Source organism: Enhydra lutris, unplaced genomic scaffold (genome assembly GCF_002288905.1).
Source record: "Enhydra lutris kenyoni isolate GAN:26980312 unplaced genomic scaffold, ASM228890v2 scaffoldscaffold8, whole genome shotgun sequence".
NCBI classification, from domain to species: domain Eukaryota; kingdom Metazoa; phylum Chordata; class Mammalia; order Carnivora; family Mustelidae; genus Enhydra; species Enhydra lutris.
Window position 1 is genome coordinate 21,347,733 of NW_019154092.1, and position 22,956 is coordinate 21,370,688.

General features: G+C 38.7%; 1 protein-coding gene across 3 annotated transcripts in view; it reads right to left on the minus strand.

Moving 5' to 3' along the window:
• Positions 1 to 19,695, minus strand: part of LOC111142549 (SS18, nBAF chromatin remodeling complex subunit) — a 93,813-nt gene extending 74,118 nt beyond the window's left edge. For 2 of the 3 annotated variants that reach the window (XM_022495815.1, XM_022495814.1), the window contains exons 1-3: positions 19,553 to 19,695; positions 16,894 to 16,970; positions 2,394 to 2,478 (exon numbers count right to left, since the gene is read on the minus strand). In XM_022495815.1, the coding sequence (XP_022351523.1) occupies positions 2,394 to 2,478; positions 16,894 to 16,970; positions 19,553 to 19,621 (231 nt within the window). In that variant the 5' untranslated portion in view covers positions 19,622 to 19,695. Of the gene's footprint in view, positions 1 to 2,393; positions 2,479 to 2,585; positions 2,637 to 16,893; positions 16,971 to 19,552 lie in introns of those variants that run through there. The other variant, XM_022495816.1, reaches the window with a different exon arrangement.
• Between the last annotated feature and the right edge of the window lie 3,261 nt (positions 19,696 to 22,956).

Below are 22,956 nucleotides of genomic sequence, written 5' to 3' on the forward strand. Positions count from 1 at the left end.
AAAAAAAAAAAAAAAAAAAAAAAAGATTCCAATGGACACATTAAAAATACAAAACGTGTATGTTTAGATGACAATAATAAAAAAAAAAAATCACTGGTCACTTTCACAGATTGCTAGGGGCCAACTTGTTATTCTGAAAACTGTTAAGAGGCTAGAAAACAGCCTTTAATCATGATTCTCATATAGAGACTCTCTATCTCAGGATAACCAAATACTTGATGAAAGGATTTTTTTCTTTTTTAAAAGAAGTACAGCTAATAAATACAGGAGGAACCGCAAAATTAGAGATTCATCATTTGTGATCCAAATATGAAATAACATATCTGGGGACGCCTGGGTGGCTCAGTGGGTTAAGCCGCTGCCTTCGGCTCAGGTCATGATCCCAGCATCCTGGGATCGAGTCCCACATCGGGCTCCTTGCTCAGCAGGGAGCCTGCTTCTCCCTCTGCCTCTGCCTGCCACTCTATCTGCTTGTGCTCACTCTCCCTCTCTCTCTCTCTCTGACAAATAAATAAATAAAATCTTTAAAAAAAAATAAAAAAAAAAAAAGAAATAACATATCTGGCCAACAAGCATCAGTGACTGCTAAAACCATTAAATGAAAAGTTGATGGGGAAATTTATAATAGAGTCATCAGGATGGTATCAACTGTGCCCATCAATCAATCTTCTTTTTTCTTTAGGTAGATTTCCCACCCAACTTAGGGCTTGAACTCATAATCAAGAGCTGCATGCTCTACTGAATGAGCCAACCAGACACCCTATCCCGTTTATCAATCTTTTTTAGAAATCTAAATTTCCAGAGAGAACTTTTTTTTTTTTTTTTTTTAAGATTTTATCTATTTATGGGGCGCCTGGGTGGCTCAGTGAGTTAAGCGTCTGCCTTCAGCTCAGGTCATGATCCCGGGGTCCTGGGATGGAGCCTCGCATCAGGCTCTCTCGTTGGCAGGGAGCCTGCTTCCCCTTCTCTCTCTCCGCCTGCCTCTCTGCCTACTTGTGATTTCTGTCAAATAAATAAATAAAATCTTAAAAAAAAAAAAAAAGAAAGATTTTATTTATTTATTTGACAGAGAGGGAGATCACAAGTAGGCAGGCAGAGAGAAAGGGAGAAGCAGGCTCCCTGCTGAGCAGAGAGCCTGATGGGGCTCGATCCCAAGACCCTGAGATCATAACCTGAGTGAAAAAGGCAGAGGCTTAACCCACTGAGCCACCCAGGCACCCCACCATTCATCAATCTTAACATTACTAAAAATGGAACAACCAAAATGTTCCCCCCTGATATTATACATACAATAGGCAACACAGCACCACCAATGAAATATTCTTTTCTTTTTTAAGTGGAGCTCAACACAGTCGTTAAACTCACAACCCTGAGATCATGATCTGAGCTGAGATCAAGAGTCGGACACTCAACCAACTGTGCCACCCAGGCGCCCCTCAATTAAATATTCTTTTTTTTTTTAAGATTTATTTATTTATTTGACTGACAGAGATCACAAGTAGGCAGAGAGGCAGGCAGAGAGAGAGGAGGAAGCAGGCTCCCCACTGAGCAGAGAGCCCGATGTGGGGCTCAATCCCAGGACCCTGGGACCATGACCCGAGCCGAAGGCAGAGGCTTTAACCCACTGAGCCACCCAGGCGCCCCTCAATTAAATATTCTTAACACAAAACTGAATCTAACTCTAATCAAGCTTCTCTACCTAATTATCAGTTTATAGGAAATAAGAGATAAAATGGAAGAATACATTAAAGGACCATGAGGATACATTTAGCCAAATCCAGATATAAGATACCCAAGTTCTTCAACAAATAAATGGAGAATAAAAAAGTTTAACTGATACAGATTCAAAGAAACTTAAAACACATATCAACCAATGCAACATGTGAACCTTGTCTGGATTCTGCTTGGGTGATTTAAGACAATCAGTGAAAACTGAAGATAGCCTGGTTATAATAAAGACATTAAGAAACTCTGGTTACTCTTGTTGGGTGGAATACTGCTGCTTCTCTGCTAGAGATGCATACTGAAGTATTTACCAGGGAAAGTATATGATGCCTGGGATTTGCTTTGAAATACTACATGCTTATTCATAAATTATATGTGCAATTACAAATTAAAATAAATAAATAAGTAGGCAGGTGGGTGAAGATGTGGGTGAATGGATGAATGGATATAACTTCTTCAGGAAGGTAAACAATTCTAGGTGAATCGACTCACATTAAATATGAAAACAAAACAATGAAGCTTTTAGATCATATAGAAGAATACCCTGATGTTCTCAGAAGGCAGAATTTACTAAACAAAACTTCAAAATCACTAAACAAAAATGTGTTATCCTGTACATAACTCTATATAAGATTTTGTCTACTTCACACTATTTTAAAGGTACTTACTGCTGGTAAAAGAGACTGCATATTTTGATTAGAATCTGCTATTGTAGCAAGGTAGACCAAGTTCGTATGCAACATCTGCTGATACCTATTAAAACAAAACAAATACCAATATTAAAAATAATTCTTTTCCTACTGCTTAAATACAAATAGCATTCTAATTATTTCTCAAGTTTAATAAAAGATTTCTGTTACCTGAACATCAATAGCCCATCAATTTTTTCCTAGTTCCTCTGCAAAATAATTCCAAATAATAAATACACTCCACGATAACAAACACACAGATCTTACCACGTGCTAGATATTGCTATAGTTGTTTTATATACTCATATATAAGAGTCAATCCTCAAACCCAAGCTTTGAGGTAAAAGTACTTATTTTCTCCATTTTACCAGATGAGGCAACTGAGGTTTACAAAGGTTGGTAACATGCACAACATTTGCACAGCTCAGGAAATGGAATTACTGATATATGTACTGGCTCTATACATAGCACATGTGTTTTCTAAAAACAGATCTAGAATGAAGGAATTCAACAAAATTGACATGCTTATTCCCTCCACCCTGCCATATTCATATTGCCAAAAACCCCAAACCCAAGTTAAGGCAATAGGCTCTGCTGAAAATGTCAGGAAGGAGGCAGGAATCACACAACTTTTCTTTCTCCAGCAGTAGTAAGCAACAACTGATACCTGCTGCAGTTGTACCAAACATCTGTTAGGGCTCAGCATGTAGAGAAAACAATGAATAGGTGTCTTCACTTACACACACACACATACACACATATGAGTTTATATTATACTATAATATATCATATACACATACATACATCTACATGAGACAGAATACAATAGGGGACTAATACCCTTAAGAATTAACTTTAAAAAACAGGGGCACCTGGGGCACCTGGGTGGCTCAGTGGGTTAAGGCCTCTGCCTTCAGCTCAGGTCATGATCCCACAGTCCTGGGATCGAGCCCCGCATCAGGCTCTCTGCTCAATGGGGAGCCTGCTTCCTCCTCTCTCTCTCTGAGTGCCTCTCTGACTGCTTGTGATCTCTGTCAAATAAATAAATAAAATCTTAAAAAAAAAAAAAAACAGGGGCGCCTGGGTGGCTCAGTGTAAAGCCTCTGCCTTCGGCTCAGGACATGATTCCAGGGTCCTGGGATCGAGCCCCACATCGGGTTCTCTGTTCAGCAGGGAGCCTGCTTCCTCCTCTCTCTCTCTCTGCCTGCCTCTCTGCCTACTTGTGATCTCTATCTGTTAAATAAATAAATAAAATCTTAAAAAAAAAAAAAGAATTAACTTTAAAAAACAAAGCAAAGTCTCACTAGTTCAATGAAGTGGTTAAGTATGTTCATGGTGATCTTATGAATTAGTTTTACTAAGTCTCTGCAAATTGGTAGTGATCCAGTTAACTAGTGTTTATAAACCTTCCAAATAGAAACTTATAAATCCTACACCAAACTGTTAGGCTGTTTTAGAATTTTGTTTACCTAGAAACATTAAATACAAATCAAAATAATGAAAGTAAGATAAAAGAACTTTATTCAGCTGAACAGTCTTCTAACACAGATCCCAGATGAAGTTGTTCTCTATACACCATAGAAGGAATCCTAGGAAATCTTTTGCTGCATTATTTTATTTCTATTAGAATTGGCTTTACTACTTTTTTCTTATTAGAGAAAAAAAACTTACTTCTCACTGACCTTCAATTTTCCTAACAAGTTCATGTTCTCTTGTTTATTTTTTACAGATTTCTTAGAGGCATAACCAACATACAGAGATCCACACACATTTAATTTGTATCATTTGATGAGTTTGGACATATGCAAACACCTGTGACACCAGCACCACAATCAAGGTAACAGACATAACCAACACTTCCCTAAGTTTCTTGGTTTCCTTTTGTGTTTTTTTTGCTGTTGTTTAAGAAGTTTAGGCTCTTAATGCTCCTCCTCTCATATTACACAATGTGGCTCAATCAGACATGATACAATGTTTGTTTTACAGTGATCCTTAGTCAAAAGGACCAGCAATTATTACATTGTACTGCATTTTTCAAAATGCTTAATTACATTGTCAAAATGTTTAAAACAGCACTAAAGGAAACACTAGCTGGAACTATTTCATTACTCCGTAAAGATCTTGAATAGAATTTAAAATATCGGGTTCCAAAATCTTGCCATTTTTTAAAACCAACCAGCCATTTTTTTTTTTTTTTAAGATTTTATTTATTTATTTGTCAGAGAGCGAGAGAGGGAGAGAGAGCAAGCACAGGCAGACAGAATGGCAGGCAGAGGCAGAGGGAGAAGCAGGTTCCCTGATGAGCAAGGAGCCCGATGTGGGACTCGATCCCAAGACGCTGGGATCATGACCTGAGCCGAAGGCAGCCGCTTAACCAACTGAGCCACCCAGGCGTCCCAAACCAACCAGCCATTTTTAATTAGAACATATAACCCAGGGGACACCTGGATGGTTCAGTGGGATAAGCGCCTGCCTTTGGCTCAGGTCAGGATCCCTGGGATAGAGGCCTCACACCTCCCAACCCCCATCACATCTGATCCCTGCTCAGCGGGGTGCCTGTTTTTCTCCTTCAGCCTGTAGCTCCTCCAGCTTATGCTCTCTTTCTCCTTGACAAATGAATAAATAAATGAAAACTTTTAAAAAATATATATAAACCACTTCAAAGTTTACACCTCTAAGTTTTTCTTTTCTTCTCTGAGTATTAATATGGCTTTAATATATTCAGATATGAGGGGCACCTGGGTGGCTCAGTGGGTTAAAGCCTCTGCCTTGGGCTCAGGTCGTGATCCCAGCATCCTGGGATCGAGCCCCGCATCGGACTCTCTGCTCAGTGGGGAGCCTGCTTCCTCTTCTCTCTCTCTCTCTCTGCCTGCCTCTCCACCTACTTGTGATCTCTCTGTGTCAAATAAATAAATAAAATCTTTAAAATATATATATATACATACATATATATATATATATGTATATATATATTCAGATATGAGGTTTGCTGACCACCCTGCAAAAATAAAATAACAAATCTTACTAAGAGACTGTGGCTTCCTCATGACCCTTCAAGAAAAAATTTTAGTCCTGCTGATTAATACTTACCAAGTCCACATTAGAATACTGTTAAATCTAATCTGCCACACTCTCAAGGGCTCATTTGTAAAAACAAAGGGAGTTTAAGTAGATCTCCAAAGTCCCTTATAGTTCTAAATACCTATAAATACAGCCTCCTTTTATGGAATACTTTAAAACATTTCCCAACCTAAATCTTTTTAACTTTAATTTTTGAAATAATTTTAAACTTAAGAGTTTTCAGAACAGTATGAATAATTCCCAAATATCGTTCTCCCACACTCCCCAATCATTGGCATTTCACTACATTTGTCTTACTCCATCTCTAAACACACACACCAGTATGTACATACATGCAGGCACACACACACTTTCTTCAAAATCTTTTGACTCAGTTACAGACATAATATCCCACTACTCCCAACACTTCATTTCCTAAAAACAAGGAAATTCCCATATACAACCACAGCAGAACAAATATTACTACAGTAATACCATGTAATCATCCACAAACCCATTCAAATTACTCCAATTTTCCCAATAGCCCCAAATCTTCTACTTAAATTATCTTCTCTAACTTCACTAGGGTTTCTTTTTTTTAATCTGCATTATTTTTACAGCATTCATCAAATGAGTTTTCCTAAGATCCATTCAAGACTTAAAGATGAATATTAATGAAAAGGTAGTATATATTCACATTCAAGTCTGTGTATACATCACCTAAAAAGCAATAAGCAAACATTCCAGAAGAATCTGGCTTCAGCTGACTCTTCTGAAATGATAAAAAAAAAAAAAAGTAGATTCTTCTACAAATATTACAGAAATATTTTCCTGAGAAACTTTATTCTGTATATACTTTTACTTTTTTAATGTACATGCTTATTATTTCTAAAATGGTCTATATTAACCAAAAAAACTGAGTATATAATGATAAGGACAGATACAAACATTTTACTTTTGATGATGGTAACTTCCTAATAAATACTGTAGATATTCCAAAATACCCATAATTATTAACCTATTAAATGAGAGGCAGTTCCACTTCTACTTCCCAAAGATTCCACTAAGAATGACTACATCAATTATCTGGAGTAAGGTCAAATAACCACTCTTAAATTTACTGGTATAATTAAAAAATGAACTGGTTTCTAGCTCTGGCACACAGCCCTGCGAGTCTCCAAACCCAGCCGATTCCTGCATCATGATACCGTGCCATTTCCCCCAGGGGAAGAAGGTCCAGTTGTCATGAGCTCCATAGTGGATTCCTTTCCATGGGAAAATGATGAGCAGAGGGACTGAGAGCTGTGTGTGCTCCATAGAGTGACCCATGAAATGACTCTGTAAGGACCTACAAGATTCATGCTGGAGTATAAATGAGGAAGAGGCCAGATTCTGGAGGACAAACAGCATGAGTTGTTGTTTTTCAGTAGATACATCTAGAAATTATTAGTTCAAGAGACAGAATAAAAAAAGAAGTGATCCAAAAATAACAAGACATAAAAACTCGCCACAAAAAAAAAAGAACAAGAGGCAGTACCAATGGCTAGGGACCTTATCAATGTGGACATTGGAAATATGTCAGATCTAGAGTTCAGAATGACAATTCTCAAGGTGCTAGCTGGGCTCAAAAAAGGCATGGAGGATACTAGAGAAACCCTCTGTGGAGAAATAAAAGAACTAAAATCTAACCAAGCTGAAATCAAAAAAGGAATTGAGGTGCAATCAAGAATGGAGGCTCTCACTGCTAGAATAAATGGGGCAGAAGAGAGAATTAGTGATACAGAAGACCGAATGACAGGGAATAAAGAAACTGAGCAAAAGAGACAAACAACTACTGGACGATGAGGGGAGAATTCGAGAGATAAGTGATACCATAAGATGAAACAATATTAGAATAATTGGAATTCCAGAAGAAGAAAGAGAGAGGGGGGCAGAAGGTATACTGGAGCAAATTATAATAGAGAATTTCCCTAATATGGCAAAGGGAACAAGCATCAAAATTCAAGAGGCACAGAGAATCCCCTCAAAATCAATTAAAATAGGTCCACACCCCATCATATAACCGTAAAATTTACTAGTCTTAGTGACAAAGAGAAAATCCTGAAAGCAGCTCGGGACAAGAAGTCTGTCAGATATAATGGCAGAAATATTATATTGGCAGCAGACTTATCAACAGAGACTTGGCAGATGAGAAAGAACTGGCATGATATATTCAGAGCACTAAATGAGAAAAATATGCAGCCAAGAATACTATATCCAGCTAAGCTATCACTGAAAATAGAAGGAAAGCGAAAAAGCTTCCAAGGACAACCAAAAATTAAAAGAAACTGCAAGCACCAAAACAGCCCTACAAGAAATTATGAAAGGGGTCCTCTAAGCAAAGATAGAACCTCAAAGTAGTAGATCAGAAAGGAACAGAGACAATATACAGTAACAGCCACCTTACAGGCAATACAATGGCACTAAATTCATATCTTTTAATAGTTATCCTGAATGTAAATGGGCTAAATTCCCCAATCAAAAGACACAGGATATCACAATGGATTAAAAAAACAAAACCCATCAATATGCTGTCTGCAAGAAACTCATTTTAGACCCAAAGACACCTCCACATTTAAAGTGAGGGGGTGGAAAAGAATTTACCACGCTAATGGACATCAAAGAAAGCTGGTGGCAATCCTTATACCAGATAAATTAGATTTTAAGCCAAAGACTATGATAAGAGAAGGACACTATATCATATTCAAAGGGTCTATCCAAAAAGAAGATCTAAGAATTTTAAGTATCTATGCCTCTAACATGGGAGCAGCCAACTATATAAACCAATTAACAACAAAATCAAAGAAACACATTGACAATAATGCAATAATAGTTGGGGACTTTAACACCCCCCACATTGAAATAGATCCATCCAAGCAAAAGATCAACAAAGAAATAAAGGGCTTAAATGATACACTGGACCAGATGGACATCACAGATATATTCAGAACATTCCATCCCAAAGCAACAGAATACACATTCTTCTCTAGTGCATATGGAACATTCTCCAGAATAGATCACATCCTGGGTCACAAATCGGGTCTCAACTGGTACCAAAAGGTTGGGATCATTCCCTGAATATTTTCAGACCACAATGCTCTGAAACTAGAACTCAATCACAAAGAGGAAAGTTGGAAAGAACCCAAATACGTGGAGGCTAAAGAGCATCCTACTAAACAATGAATGGGTCAACCAGGAAGTTAAAGAAGAATTCAAAAAATTCTTGGAAACAAAGAAAATGAAAACATAACTATTCAAAATCTTTGGACCAGAGCAAAGGCTGAAAAGGACCCAAATAAATAACATCATGAATGACAGAGAAGAGATCACAACCAACACCAAAGAAATACCAACAATTATAAGAACATATTATAAGCAACTATATGCCAGCAAATTCGACAATCTGGAAGAAATGGATGCATTCCTAGAGACATATAAACTACCAAAACGGAACCAGGAATAAATAGAAAACCTGAACAGACCCATAACCAGTAAGGAGATTGAAGCAGTCATCAAAAATCTCCCAACAAACAAGAGACCAGGGCCAGACAGCTTCCCAGGGGAATTCTAACAAACATTTAAAGAAGAATTAATACCTATTCTTCTGAAACTGTTCCAAAAAATAGAAACAGAAGGAAAACTTCAAAACTCATTTTATGAGGCCAGCATTACCTTGATCCCAAAACCAGACAAAAACCCTATCAAAAAAGAGAATTACAGACCAATATCCTTGATGAACACAGATGTGAAAATTCTCACCAAAATACTAGTCAATAGGATCCAACAGTACATTAAAAGGATTATTCACCACGACCAAGTGGGATTTATTCCTGGGCTGCAAGGTTGGTTCAACATCCACATATCAATCAATGTGATACAATACATTGATAAAGAAAGAACAACAACCATATGATACTCTCAATAGATGCTGAAAAAGCATTTGACAAAGTACAGCATCCTTTCTTGATCAAAGTGTAGGGAGAGAGGGTACATTCCTCAATATCATCAAAGCCAACTATGAAAAACCCACAGCGAACATCATTCTCAATGGGGAAAAACTGAAAGCTTTTCCGCTAAGATCAGGAACACAGCAGGGATGCCCACTATCAACACTGCTATTCAACACAGTACTAGAAGTCCTAGCCTCAGCAATCAGACAACAAAAAGAAATTAAAGGCATCTGAATCGGCAAAGAAGTATACAAACTCTCACTCTTTGCCAATGATATGATACTTTATGTGGAAAACCCAAAAGACTCCAGTCCAAAACTGCTAGAACTAATACAGGAATTCAGTGAAGTGTCAGAATATTAAACCCAACACACAGAAATCAGCTGCATTTCTATACACCAACAAGACAGAACAAAGAGAAATTAAGGAGTCGATCCCATTTACAACTGCACCCAAAACCATAAGATACCCAGGAATTAACCTAACCAAAGAGGCAAAGAATCTGTACTCAGGAAACTATAAAGTACCCATGAAAGAAATTGAGGAAGACACAAAGAAATGGAAAAATGTTCCATGCTCATGGATTGGAAGAACAAATATTGTGAAAATGTCTATGCTACCTAAAGCAATCTACACATTTAATGCAATCCCTATCAAGCTATCATTAATTTTTTCAAGGAAATGGAACAAATAATCCTAAAATGTATATGGAATGAGAAAAAACACCGAACAGCAAGAGGAATGTTGAAAAAGAAAGCCAAAGTTGGTGACATCACAATTCCAGACTTCAAGCTGTATTAAAAAGCTGCCATCATCAAGACAGTATGGTACTGACACAAAAACAGACACATAGATCAATGGAACAGTTAGAGAGCCCAGAAATAGACCCTCAACTCTATGGTCAACTAATCTTCGACAAAGTAGGAAAAAAGTCCAATGGAAAAAAGACAGTCTCCTCAACAAATAGTGTTGGGAAAATTGGACAGCCACATGCAGAAGAATGAAACTGGACCATTTCCTTACACCACACACAAAAATAGACTCACAATGGATGAAAGACCTCAATGTGAGACAGGAATCCATCAAAATCCTTGAGGAGAATACAGGCAGCAACCTCTTCGACCTCAGCCGCAGCAACTTCTTCCTAGAAACATCACCAAAGGCAAGGGAAGCAAGGGCAAAAATGAACTATTGGGATTTTATCAAGATCAAAAGCTTTTGCACAGCAAAGGAAACAGTCAATAAAACCAAAAGACAGCTGACAGAATGGGAGAAGATATTTGCAAACGACATATCAGATAAAGGGCTAGTACACAAAATCTATAAAGAGCTTATCAAACTCAACATCCAAAGAACAAATAATCCAATCAAGAAATGGGCAGAAGATATCAACAGACATTTCTGCAAAGACGACATCCAGATGGCCAACAGACACATGAAAAAATGCACCACATCACTCGGCATCAGGGAAATACAAATCAAAACCACAATGAGATACCACCTCTTACCAGTCAGAATGGCTAAAATTAACAAGTCAGGAAATGACAGATGCTGGCGAGGATGCGGAGAAAGGGGAACCCTCCTACACTGTTAGTGGGAATGCAAGCTGGTGCAGCCACTCTGGAAAACAGCACGGAGGTTCCTCAAAAGTTGAAAACAGAACTACCCTACAACCCAGCAATCGCACTACTGGGTATTTAACCTGAAGATACAATTGCAGTGATCCAAAGGGGCACGTGCACCCGAATGTTTATAGCAGCAATGTCCACAATAGCCAAACTCTGGAAAGAACCTAGATGTCCATCAACAGATGAATGGATAAAGAAGATGTGATATATATTTACAATGGAATACTATGCAGCCATCAAAAGAAATGAAATCTTGCCATTTGCAATGATGTGGATGGAACTAGAGGGTATTATACTGAACGAAATAAGTCAATTGGAGAAAGACAATTATCATATGATCTCCCTGATATGAGGAATTTGTGAGGCAAAGTGGGGGGCATTGCAGGGTAGGGAAGAAAAAATGAAACAACATGGGATCGGGAGGAAGACAAACTATAAGAGACTCTTAATCTCACAAAACAAACTGAGGGTAGCTGGGGGGAGGAGGGTGTGGAGAGGGTGGTTGGGTTATGGACATTGGAAAGGGTATGTAATATGGTGAGTGCTATGAAGTGTGTAAGCCTGACGATTCAGAGATCTGTACCCATGGGGCAAATAATACATTGTATGTTAATAAAAATAATAAATAAATAAAATTTTTAGAAAATGAACCAAAAAAGTCAGATCTCATTTTTAACAATAAACCTTTACCAAGAAACTATGAAGATTATATGTATAAGAAAACAGAAATACGATTTACAGAATAAAAATTATATTCCTAACTAGAGATTTAAAACTACATTCTTTTATATAATGATTAGTAGAAATTTTTTTGCATGAAAACCACTTACAGTACACTCTGAAGTAGTTACATTCATGATGAAATACAAAAAAATAAGGGCTGATTTAAGTAAATATTTAAGTTGATTAACAAAATACTCAAATCAAACACTACAACAGAACAATACATTCTCACACATGTTATCAGAATCTAAAGGAAAGAGAACCTGTGCATATGAGCTCTACAGTGATTTGTTATTTATTGAGCATAACGGGAGCATGTACATATATATAGATAAAGATAGGTACAGCAATATACACAGAGATGTTACCAGTGAAAAATCTTTATGTGATGAGAATATAGTGTTTGTTAACTCATTTTTACGTCATATGTGTTTTTTAATTTTCTATAATTCACATACTACTTTCATAAAAAGTTATTTTATATTAAAAACACACTGTTTTAGGCAAAGTTATCACATCTTCCTGAATTGTTTAATTAAAATCGAACTATCAGTTCCCAGATGGCTATCATTTATTGATGCTCTTCTTCATTTTCCTGTTCCTTCTCCTAATGCAAGAAGCAAGAACATTTAAGGTTGAGAGGAAGAATTTTTTTCTTTACTCATAAACCAACACTAAAAACTTAAAAAAGAAAGAATAAAGAGCTTTAAGAATGAAAGAAATTTAAGAATCCATCAGGAAGAGCAAAATGTAAGACCCATCTAAATCAATTTAAACCCCATCTGCACCAAATATGTGAGAAAATGAGGTCTATTCCAATATGCAGAGAAGGGGGAAATGATTATACATACACACAAAAAAACTAAGAATATAAAGAATAAAACAGTATAATCTTTTGTTGACTCAAGTTGGAAAGGCTGATTCTATATCTAAATATGTCCTATCCATGCTATGTACTGCTGGGTCCTCTAAGAAACTGAACCCAGACTATGTCTAAATCCTTGGCTCTATCTGGCAGTTTAAAAAGCCATAGGTGAGGGGCGCCTGGGTGGCTCAGTGGGTTAAGCCTCTGCCTTCGGCTCAGGTCATGGTCTCAGGGTCCTGGGATCGAGCCTCATATCGGGCTCTCTGCTCGGCAGGGAGCCTGCTTCCCTTCCTCTCTCTCTCTCTGCCTGCCTCTCTGCCTGCTTGTGATCTCTGTCTGTCAAATAAATAAATAAAAATCTTTATGATAAATAAATAAATAAATAAATAAATAAATAAATAAAAAGCCATAGGTGAAAATAAGTATTCTAATCAGAGACTGTCAACTTTTATTATCCCATGGCTGATCTGAGGCAGTGATCTCCCTACCACTGATGATTATCCATAGTTAAACTAAGGAAATAGATCAGCTAATTAATTTTTTAAAGAATATTTTGAAATATAAACAGACATGACTCCTTAAAGAAACAATATACATAAAAGTAATGGAAATGATCATATAAAATACAAAATGTACAAATGACTAGAAAAGAAAATATCCTGGTACTCAGACCTAAGTTTCTAAATACCATTCTCTAAAAAAAGAACCCGGGCTTGAAGAAACGGGTAATTCCAAACTGGGGCAGGAAAAAGAACAAGATGAGCCTAGAACATTCTGTGGTGCAAGAAAATAAGAAAATGCTCAAAAAATAATGGATACATATCAAAAAGCCAGCTTGAGGGGCTCCAGTGGTCAACACTGAGGACAACTTCAGAAAGAAAACAGAGGGATTCCTGGGTATCTCAGTTGTTAAGCGTCTGCCTTTGACTCAGGTCATGAGTCCTGGGATGGGTCCTTGGAAAGAGCCCTGCAAGGGGCTCCCTGCTCAGTAGAAAGCCTGCTTCTCCCTCTCCCACTCCCCCTGCTTATGTTTCCTCTCTCGTTGTCTCTCTGTCAAAGAAATAAATAAAATCTTAAAGAAAGAAAGAAAGGAAGAAAGGAAGGAGGGGGGAGGGAAAAAGGGAGGGAGGGAGGTAAAGTAACATTATAACCTAATAAACATAGTAAGAAAGTAACATTATAACCTAATGAACATAGTAAGAACATAGTAAGTAACATAAATCCATTCACATATAAATAAATGAATGAGTGAATGGGGGCAGGGAATGAGAAATGGTTTCCTTATAGTAGGATTTCAAATAAATATAAAAGGAATGATTGACTTAGTCACCATTTGGCAACCACCACAGTAATAACTGTTTCAGCCAAGAAATAAGAAACACTGGATGATGGATGCTAAATTAAATGCTTAAAAAAAAAAAAAAAATACAAGAAGGAACAACTTATGTGTATCTCAAGGTATCTGCCCAACAAGATACATATGAATTAAAAGGATAAAAATAGTAACTTCACAGTGGAGAAACTGGCAGCCCTCACCTTAACTAAGTGATTAAGATTCTCACAAATACTGGGACAAATCACTATCATACAGCTACTTGAGAATGCATTGAGAAGGACACACCATGACATTTGTGATGCTCCTGCAGAAAGTACGTAACATGAATCTAATCAAGGGGAAACACCAGTCAAACCCAAAATGAGGGACGTCCCACAAAATAATTGCTATGTATTCTTCAACATCAATGAAAGATAACAGACTGAAGAATGATTTCAGATCAAAGGTGTACTCAAGGCATGTGACAAATGTAACATCTGATCCTGCACTGGATCCTAAACCAGAAGAAATACATTAATGGGACAATTAGCAAAATTTTAAACAGGTCTGAAGATTATAGTATTGCATTCTTAATTTTAATAATTATACTCTGATTATTTAAGAATTTGTGCCTATTTTTATAAATTACACCCTGAGGTAATTAAAGGTAAGAGAGAATCGTGTCTGCAACTTATTCTCAAATGCTTCAGAGAAACAATATGGAAAAGAAATGAATGATATGGAGAAAAATGAAACTGAAGTGCATACAGGAATTTCAGGAATTTCTTATACTGTCTTTAAAACATTTTTTTGTAAGAATGAAATTATTTCAAAATAAAAAGTTCTAGAAAAAGATACCACTTTTCACCAACCAGATGTGGAAAAATTTAAAAGAAGACTAATATTCAATGTTGGCAGAGGATGTTGGAAACCAAGGCTCTGAAATCTGGCTGAGAGAAAACAAACAGATAAAATCTTCTTGCAGGGTAATTTGGCAATTTAGCATGGTCTTTGACCCAGCCATTCCATTTATAAAATTCTAACCTATTAAAAAACAAAACATTTATCTAAATGTGCTTATGTAGATATGAATGCCATGTGTGTAAACACACAGAGAAATGTCTGAACAGGTACTAAACTATTAAAAGTAGTTACCCCTGAGGAAAGGAGAAAAGCGTTAATAGTGGAAAGTGAAATGTGACTTACTTTTATATCTACCAAATTTTATACTTTTTCTTTTTACAATGACCCTACACGACTTTTTCATTTCAAAAATGCTATTAAACAAAGAGGGAAAAGACAAAGCAACCAAGAGAGACTCAAAATTAGATAAAGGGTGAATCAAGTGATAGCAAAAGTCCAGTAGAGCAGGAAAGCGCATGCAGAGGCAAGACCCAGGGTTGCTTGAAAAATCTACTTGAGGACAGACTAGTGAGATCTCTAGAAGAGACAGATGTGTCTCAAAACAATGGTCACAATAAAATATTTTAGAGTTGCACTATCCAATAGAGTAGCCACTAAGTAGAATGAAATATGGCTAACTCAAATGATGTGTTATTGTGTAAGACTCACAAGGGATTTCAAAGACTAAGTATGAAACAAAAGAATATAAACTATCTCGATATATTTATACTAGTTATGTACTAAAGTGATATTATTTTGGAAATAATGGCTTAAATAAAATATATTATTAATATTAATTTCTCCTGTTCCCTTTTGTTTAATATGTCTACCAGCAAATGTAAAATTATGTATGTGGCTTGCAATATATTTCTACTGGACAGTGCTACAGACTTTTTTTTTTTTTTTTTTTTAATTTGACACCCAGAGAGAGAGAGAGAGAGGGAGAAAGAGAGTGAGCACAAGCAAGGGGAAGGGGAAAGGGAGAAGCAGACTCCCTGCTGAGCAGGGAGCCCAATGCGAGGCTCGATCCCAGGACCCTGGGATCATGACCCAAGCCAAGGGCAGTCCCTTAACCAAATGAGCCATCAGGTGCCCTATCCTAGAGACTTCTGATAAAATATTGAACTTGTTCTACTACACCTAATTCTATTAAGGATAGCATTTACTTCTAATGTATCACTTCAAAATCACAAATTTGGTTCTTATGAATGATAACCAACACTCTATTAGATACAAGCTTTGCTTTCTCAACCACATATATGGATGTAATTAAATATCCTACATATGTGACGATCTAACTCTTCCACAAATCAGACTACACAGAAATTTGAAGTCATTATTTTACAATGCAGGGTAAGTATCAAAAAAAGAAAAAAAAGACATCCACTGCAGCCCAAAGAACAAATTTTTCTTTTACAAAAATCAGGAAAAGTCACACAAAAAATTATATACTAATCTTCACAGAAGTATTCATAACAGCCAAGAAATGAAAACCCAAATGTCCATTACTGATGGATAAATAAAACATGGTATAAATAAAACACTGAAAAATTATTTGGCAATAGGGAGGAAGTACTAATATATGCTTCATATTGATGAACCTTGGAAAATATTATGCTAAGGAAAAAGAACTCAGTCAAAAAAGACCACAGATTATATGAAGTCATTTACATGAATTGTCCGCAACAGGCCAATCTATACAGACAGAAAGCAAATTAGAGGTTGTTAGGGAGTGAGGGATTAGGAGGTGGGAATGGAAAGTTATTGCTAATGGGTACAGGATTCTTTTAGAGATGATGAAAATGTTCTAAAATGGACTGAAGTGATGATAACACAACTCTATGAATATACCAAAAGCTTTGAATTGTACACTTTAAAAAGGGTGAATTGCACAGTATGTGAATTATATCTCATTAAAGCTGTTATTAAAAAGAAAAATAAAAAATTAATCAACATGGAAAAATGAATACAAAAAATTTTTTCATATCATTCTTACTGAGAACACTCTGAGGTCTTTCCTTTATTCTGATAGTCCATTATACACTGAATAAGATGGTTATTTTCATCCAACATCTGAAATAAAATTAGAAAAAGTTTATTATAAATCTAGTGCATCATATAAAATTTTTAAAAATCCTTCAGATTTCTAGATATGTTTATTCATATAGAAATTGAATCTATTCTGGTCTTTTAAGTCTTATTCTACACCTCTGGAATGGTATCAACAATTTTCAAGTAACTCTATTCCAATTAGTCTCCCTCTGAATATTATTATTCCTGCAGCCCAGGAGGGGTTTCTTTTGTATTCAAACATTTTATTACCTCTACTACCTGTAATAGAAGCTTTAGTCTGTTAAAACTAAGAGGTAGGGGTCCGAGCTGACTGCATCATTCTTATGCTTTGCGGTAGTAAAGAAAAATTTTCTCTTTACCCACAGTGAACACATGAAAATGTAAGCCATGAAGCTTGAGGAGATGGATGGCTAGTTTCCAAGTGTTACACAGTATGGTTCTGTGATTCTTCAAATACAGTATAATGAAACATGATAATTTCTAATCATGTATTATTTGTTGCAGACTTTATGAACTTACCTTATAATTAAGTTGTCCCAAAAAGTTTAAAAACAAAAAGCTTATCAATTTATCATTCTATCATCTTAAAGTAATTCAGAGCAATACTGGCTTTAAGGGTTAAATAACTCATTTAAGCAAGGCGGCATTGAGTAAAGAGTACTGATGTAGCAATGAAAAGGTTAGTTAGTTTGAGTGCCAGCTTCCCAATCCTGTGCAAATCACTTGGGATTTCAGGGGCTCAGATTTATCTTAAGGTTAAAGGACAGAAGTAGATGCTCCTCCAGAATGTGCCTCACCTTTCCAAGACTTAATAAAGTATAATACAATAATCAGTCTATCTCAGCAATTTAGTTAATGTAGCTCTTTTAAAAACAAAAATCCATTTAACCTAAATTGTGACTTTCTTCCTACATATGAATCACAATCTTCACTTGCTAGGAAAAAATATATATACTGACATGCTCTTCCAAAAAGTACAGTTATTTCCTAAATAGAATCAAAGGATGCCAAAAAAAAAAAAAAGTCTTTAAAAATCCATTAGTCCAATCTAATGATTTCACAACGTATCTCCTCAGTTAATTACTCAACCTAACAAACTTCACCATAGAATGTCTCATTTCTAACAGTAACCTCTCACACTGTACACTAAGGCACCTAATTTGGAATCAGTCCTCTTCTCATCTGAGAATGAAAACTAATTGATCTGCCAACTCCTGAATTAATCACTCATAACAAATATCTTAACATGTATGTAGGAAAAACTTTTTGGAAACCAACCAACCAACCACAGAACTCTTCTACAGTCCAAAAATAAAAATAAAAAGTGAATCCCTCCAGAAACGCGTCGTCCGTATATGTACTTGGAGCTGTTTGCCAGGCTGCAGACTTAGCCCAATGTACTACGTGAACGCAGTGCATTTCCAGGCACTGACAAGCGGGTTTATGCATAAAATAAAGCAACAGTTGGGCAAATGTCAAATGCCACACTACAAAGAACCTGACAGTAAACAGAAACCCATTAACATAATCCGCTGGACATACAATGGTGTCCTGAGTAGTACGAAAAGTTGACTTTTCTTCAGTTTTCATCCTCATCCCAGTGTATACAACATGACCGAAATATTTAAGGTAAACTGCTCAATTTAGCAAGTAACTTTTCAAAGTCTGGCTGACTAAAATTCAGACGACTGCCTTGCTCACAGGCAACAAGGGATAGCGGATAATAAAGAAGCTCTGTGTCCCCAACTGGCAGTAACACAGCAGCGACAGAGGCAGCACTACCCTCTAAAAGGGACGCACCTCCCCGTGTATTTATCACGACTTTTGTAATAGGTCACGATTATCAGATTGTCTCCGCCCCGAGACTCCAAGTTCCATGAAGGCAGGGACCAGGGCTCACCACTGTAGCCTCAGCACCCAGAGCAGGCGCTCGATGAGTATTCGCGGCAGATGTACACGGAGAGGGGGAGAATCCGGAAGGGAGAAGGGAACTCCGAGGGTAGCCCCTAAGTCCACACGGCCCTCCTCCACCCGCCCCTCGGGCTCTTGCAGCGTCCCCCCAAGTTCTCCCCGGAGCTCCCCAAGTCAGCGGAAGAGCACAGCGCGGCGGAGGGTGGCGACCCGCGCTCCGACTTCCCCTCGGCCTCCCGGGACCCGAGGTCGGGTGTGCACGAAGCAGCCGCGGCGCGCTGGGCGGGGCGACGCCAAAGTAACTCCGGAGAGACGCGCGGGGCCGCGGGGGGCGCCGGCTCCGACAAACAACCCTTCCCCGCGCGGCCGCTACGGCCGGGCGCACGCGCCCCGCCGCCCGAGCGCCGCCCCATCCCTAGAGAAATCTGGCGGCGGTTACTTGGGCTTTTGTGCCTGTAGGAAAGAGCCCAAACGCGCGCAGGACTCCGTGGGAGAACCGGTTCGCCGCCTTCCACCACCCACTCAGGCTCAGCCCGCGGCTCGGGTTCCCACATACGACCGCCTCCCTGCAGGCCCGCCTCCGCCCCCGGCCCGGCCGACTCCCGGGCTGGCCCCCCGTGCGCTCCCAAGGGCAGGATGCGCCTGGCATCCCCGACCCCGCGAGGCTTCACCTTCTGAATCGCAGCGGGAGTGATCTCCCCCTTGCCTCGCTGCCTCGGGGCTGCAAACGCCACAGACATGTTGCCGCCGTCACCACTACGGGCAAGTCCCGAGCGCTCCGGGTGAACGGCAAACTGGGGGAGAGACGCCGGCCTCTCGGGCCGAACCACCTCGGGAATGCGGGGAGGGGGGATGCTCCGGCACCCGACGAAAAGCCGGCCGTCCTGGCCTCCAGGAGTTCCTCTGGCCCATAGAAGTCCTCTTACGGCGCGTTACCGGGAACCACAGCCCTGGCAGCATTGCTCTGTTCTTGGCAGACCTCTCGTCCTTCCTCCTTTCCTGCCCCGGCCCCCCTCCCGTTTGAGCTAGTGGTAGAGCCGCGCCCCAGTCCTCCCTCCGCTTCAGCGATTCAGGAAATGGTCCCGCCGCGGAGGGAGAAGGAGAGGCTGGGGCAGACCCTGTCACAGGAAATGCGAGCGGCCCGAGCCGGCCCGCCCCTTGCGCGCGGGTGCAACTTGCCTCCTTCTCCTGCGCGCTGAAGACTCCCTCCAAGTGCGTTTTGGCGCTCGGCTGTAGCTCTGGTTCAGTTTTTCCAACTTCATCCTCACCCCCCGCCCCCAGGAAGAAGTGGCCGCCCCGGGTTGTCCGGTCACCGCGGAGAGGGAAGGAGGGTCAGGACCCGCGAGTTCGTGCAAACCCGTGGAGCATCTGCCGAGATGAGCAGAGGTGGAAGGTGTAGTTGAACGCGGATTCGCTGGTTTAAACTGCTCGGCTACGCCCCAAAGGCGCACCTCACGGTTCACAAGTCTCGCACGCACACACAGGCGTGCTTTAACAATTGGAAAGTAAGCCTGACCCCCAAATCGAGAAAGGAAGGCTGTGTCCAGTACTCAGGGCAGTCCGCCAACTTGGCTAGAGAGACTTTGGAGAGTCGTTCTACTCTTGGGACAAACCCTTGGCAGAAATGTGCGTCGATTTCGTCTGACGTGGATCTTTGGGGTTAAGTTTTGAGATCGTGCACTTTTACACTTAAACATTATACATTTAATGCCTTATAAATTAGGTCAGAGCTGCCAGGCTTCAAATCAGTGTGAGGAAAGAAAACAAAAACAAAAATCCAAAGCTCGCGAATTATGCCAGGAACACCGGCAAATGTGGGTAATGGGGGGGGGGGGGTGTCGGGGTTGTAATAATTATTATTCTCTAAATTTGGACATCCATGTAACACAAAGGAAACGTTTATGTAAAATATGACCCAACAGTAATGAGACTCAAAAATCAATCACTTCGCTTATATATAAAACTGGAAAAAATAAGATAAAAATGCACATTTAAAAATTTTTGTTTCAAATATATGCTCTTTGCAAGAGGTCATAAGTTTAATTTATTAAGCAAATGTGACTGCATTCTGTGTGCTAGTCTGCTAGTCTTTATGCAAGACACATAGAATACGACTGTGAATAAGGTGAGCATGGAACCAGCTCTCATGGAGTTTATATTCTGATAAGGCTGACAGATTAGAAACAAACAAATATGTAAATATGTAAACGTCTAAAAAGATTAGATGCCAATAAGGAATGAGAGAATGATGGGCACTCACATGAGTGAGTGGGAAGCTTTCTCTGTTAACTGACATCTAAAGGATGGAAAGACTTAAGCCATCCTAAGAATAAAGGAAGAGAATTCATACTCCTACTAATAATAGTTTTTCTTAGAATTCTTGTGTTTCACTACCCTAAGCCTTGGGGGGGGGTACCAAGTCTTGTCCACCATTAACACACTATGTCCAACACCTGGCTGTCATCATCCATGTCTTGATGTTTACACAAAAGCACCTTGGGGCACCTGGCTGTCTCAATGGGTAGATCATGTGACTCAATCTCAGGGTTGTGAGTTCCACCCCACATTGGGAGCAGAAATAACTTAAAACTAAAATCTTTTTTTATAAAAATGGTACCTTAATTGTTAAGAGGAATATTTCAGTTGGAAAAATGAACATGATCCTACCCAACTGTGTCTGCTTGGAAGATAGCACTGAAATCTTAACAACATGAACCAGTGGGAATAGTTGTCTGAATTTCCATATTCCAGTTAAAAAAAAAAAAAAGTGCGAAGCCGACTTCTATTCCAAGGAGGTACCCAAAGATAAGTACCTTCTTTGTTTAAATTATAGCTTCCCAACAATAAGAAAAGAAATTAACTGAAGATAAGTAACAGGTCAGCCCAAGGTGTTTTTTCCTTCAGAGTAGAAGATTGGGGCCTAGGGCACTAGGCATCAATAACCGCAGCCTTTTCTGTGATGGCATGTGTGCCATAAAAATACCTTTATTTTCTGTGTCCATCACATGACATCAATAGGAGGGCATTAAAGATCCAGCCAGAAATCAAATGATCTCTGTAAGAAAAGAAACTTTAAAGGAACCCTATGTTACTCTCAAGTTTCCTTTCTGTCTTGTTCAACCACTAGTTTTGGGGAGAGAGGAATCCCAAAGTATAGACTGAGTGGTAGCAGATTTGGGAGAAAAAGCATGAAGAGTACCCAGGATTTAGTTAAGGAGAAAATGGAATGAAGATGGAGACATGTGAAGAAGGAATTGAGGTCATATAATAACAAGGCAAAAGGTTTTTTAGAATAATCCTAATAGAACATATACAGTGGTTTATTTTTATTTTTTTTAAGATTTTACTTATTTATTTGATAGAGACAGCAAGAGAGGAAACAAGCAGCAGGAGAGGGAGAGGGAGAAGCAGGCTTCCCGCTAAGCAAGGAGTCAGTTGCAGGGCTCAATCCCAGGACCCTACTAGGATTTTGACCTGAGCTGAAGGCAGCTGGTTAATGGACTAAGCCACCTAGGTGCCCCTATACAGTGGTTTACAATAAGTAAAATAATCTGCATGAACAATTCATTCTTGATTATTCAAACTAATGAATGAATGCAGACACATTTAACAAAAGTAAGAAAATCATCCATGTTTGATTTTTCAAATGTTTTAGTTTTTTTATTTGCATTACATGAATTTGTGTTTCTTAAATGTATTTCACCAAACTAATAAAGTGAAGTGCTTCAGGAATATGCTCAATATTTAGTAAAACTATAATCATGGCATTAAAAATTATCTTAATCCACAAAATTATATCATAAATGTATAGATAATTGAGATTACGTTCATATAAGCATTTCTCTAATACATACTGTTTTGTAATTAATTGAATATCCAGTTTATCAAATTTGCTGATATTTAAAGTCTCTGTGCTGCCATAAACTCCTTGAATACATGGGGAGGCATAGACCAAGCCTTTCTGCTCATAATTGGGCTCAGAGCAAAACCCCTCAGGTAGTATCTTTCAAAATATTTCTGCTCACTGTCTCTATGGCATTTGATGAGTCATTTTGAGTTGTGGCTCCCACAGATT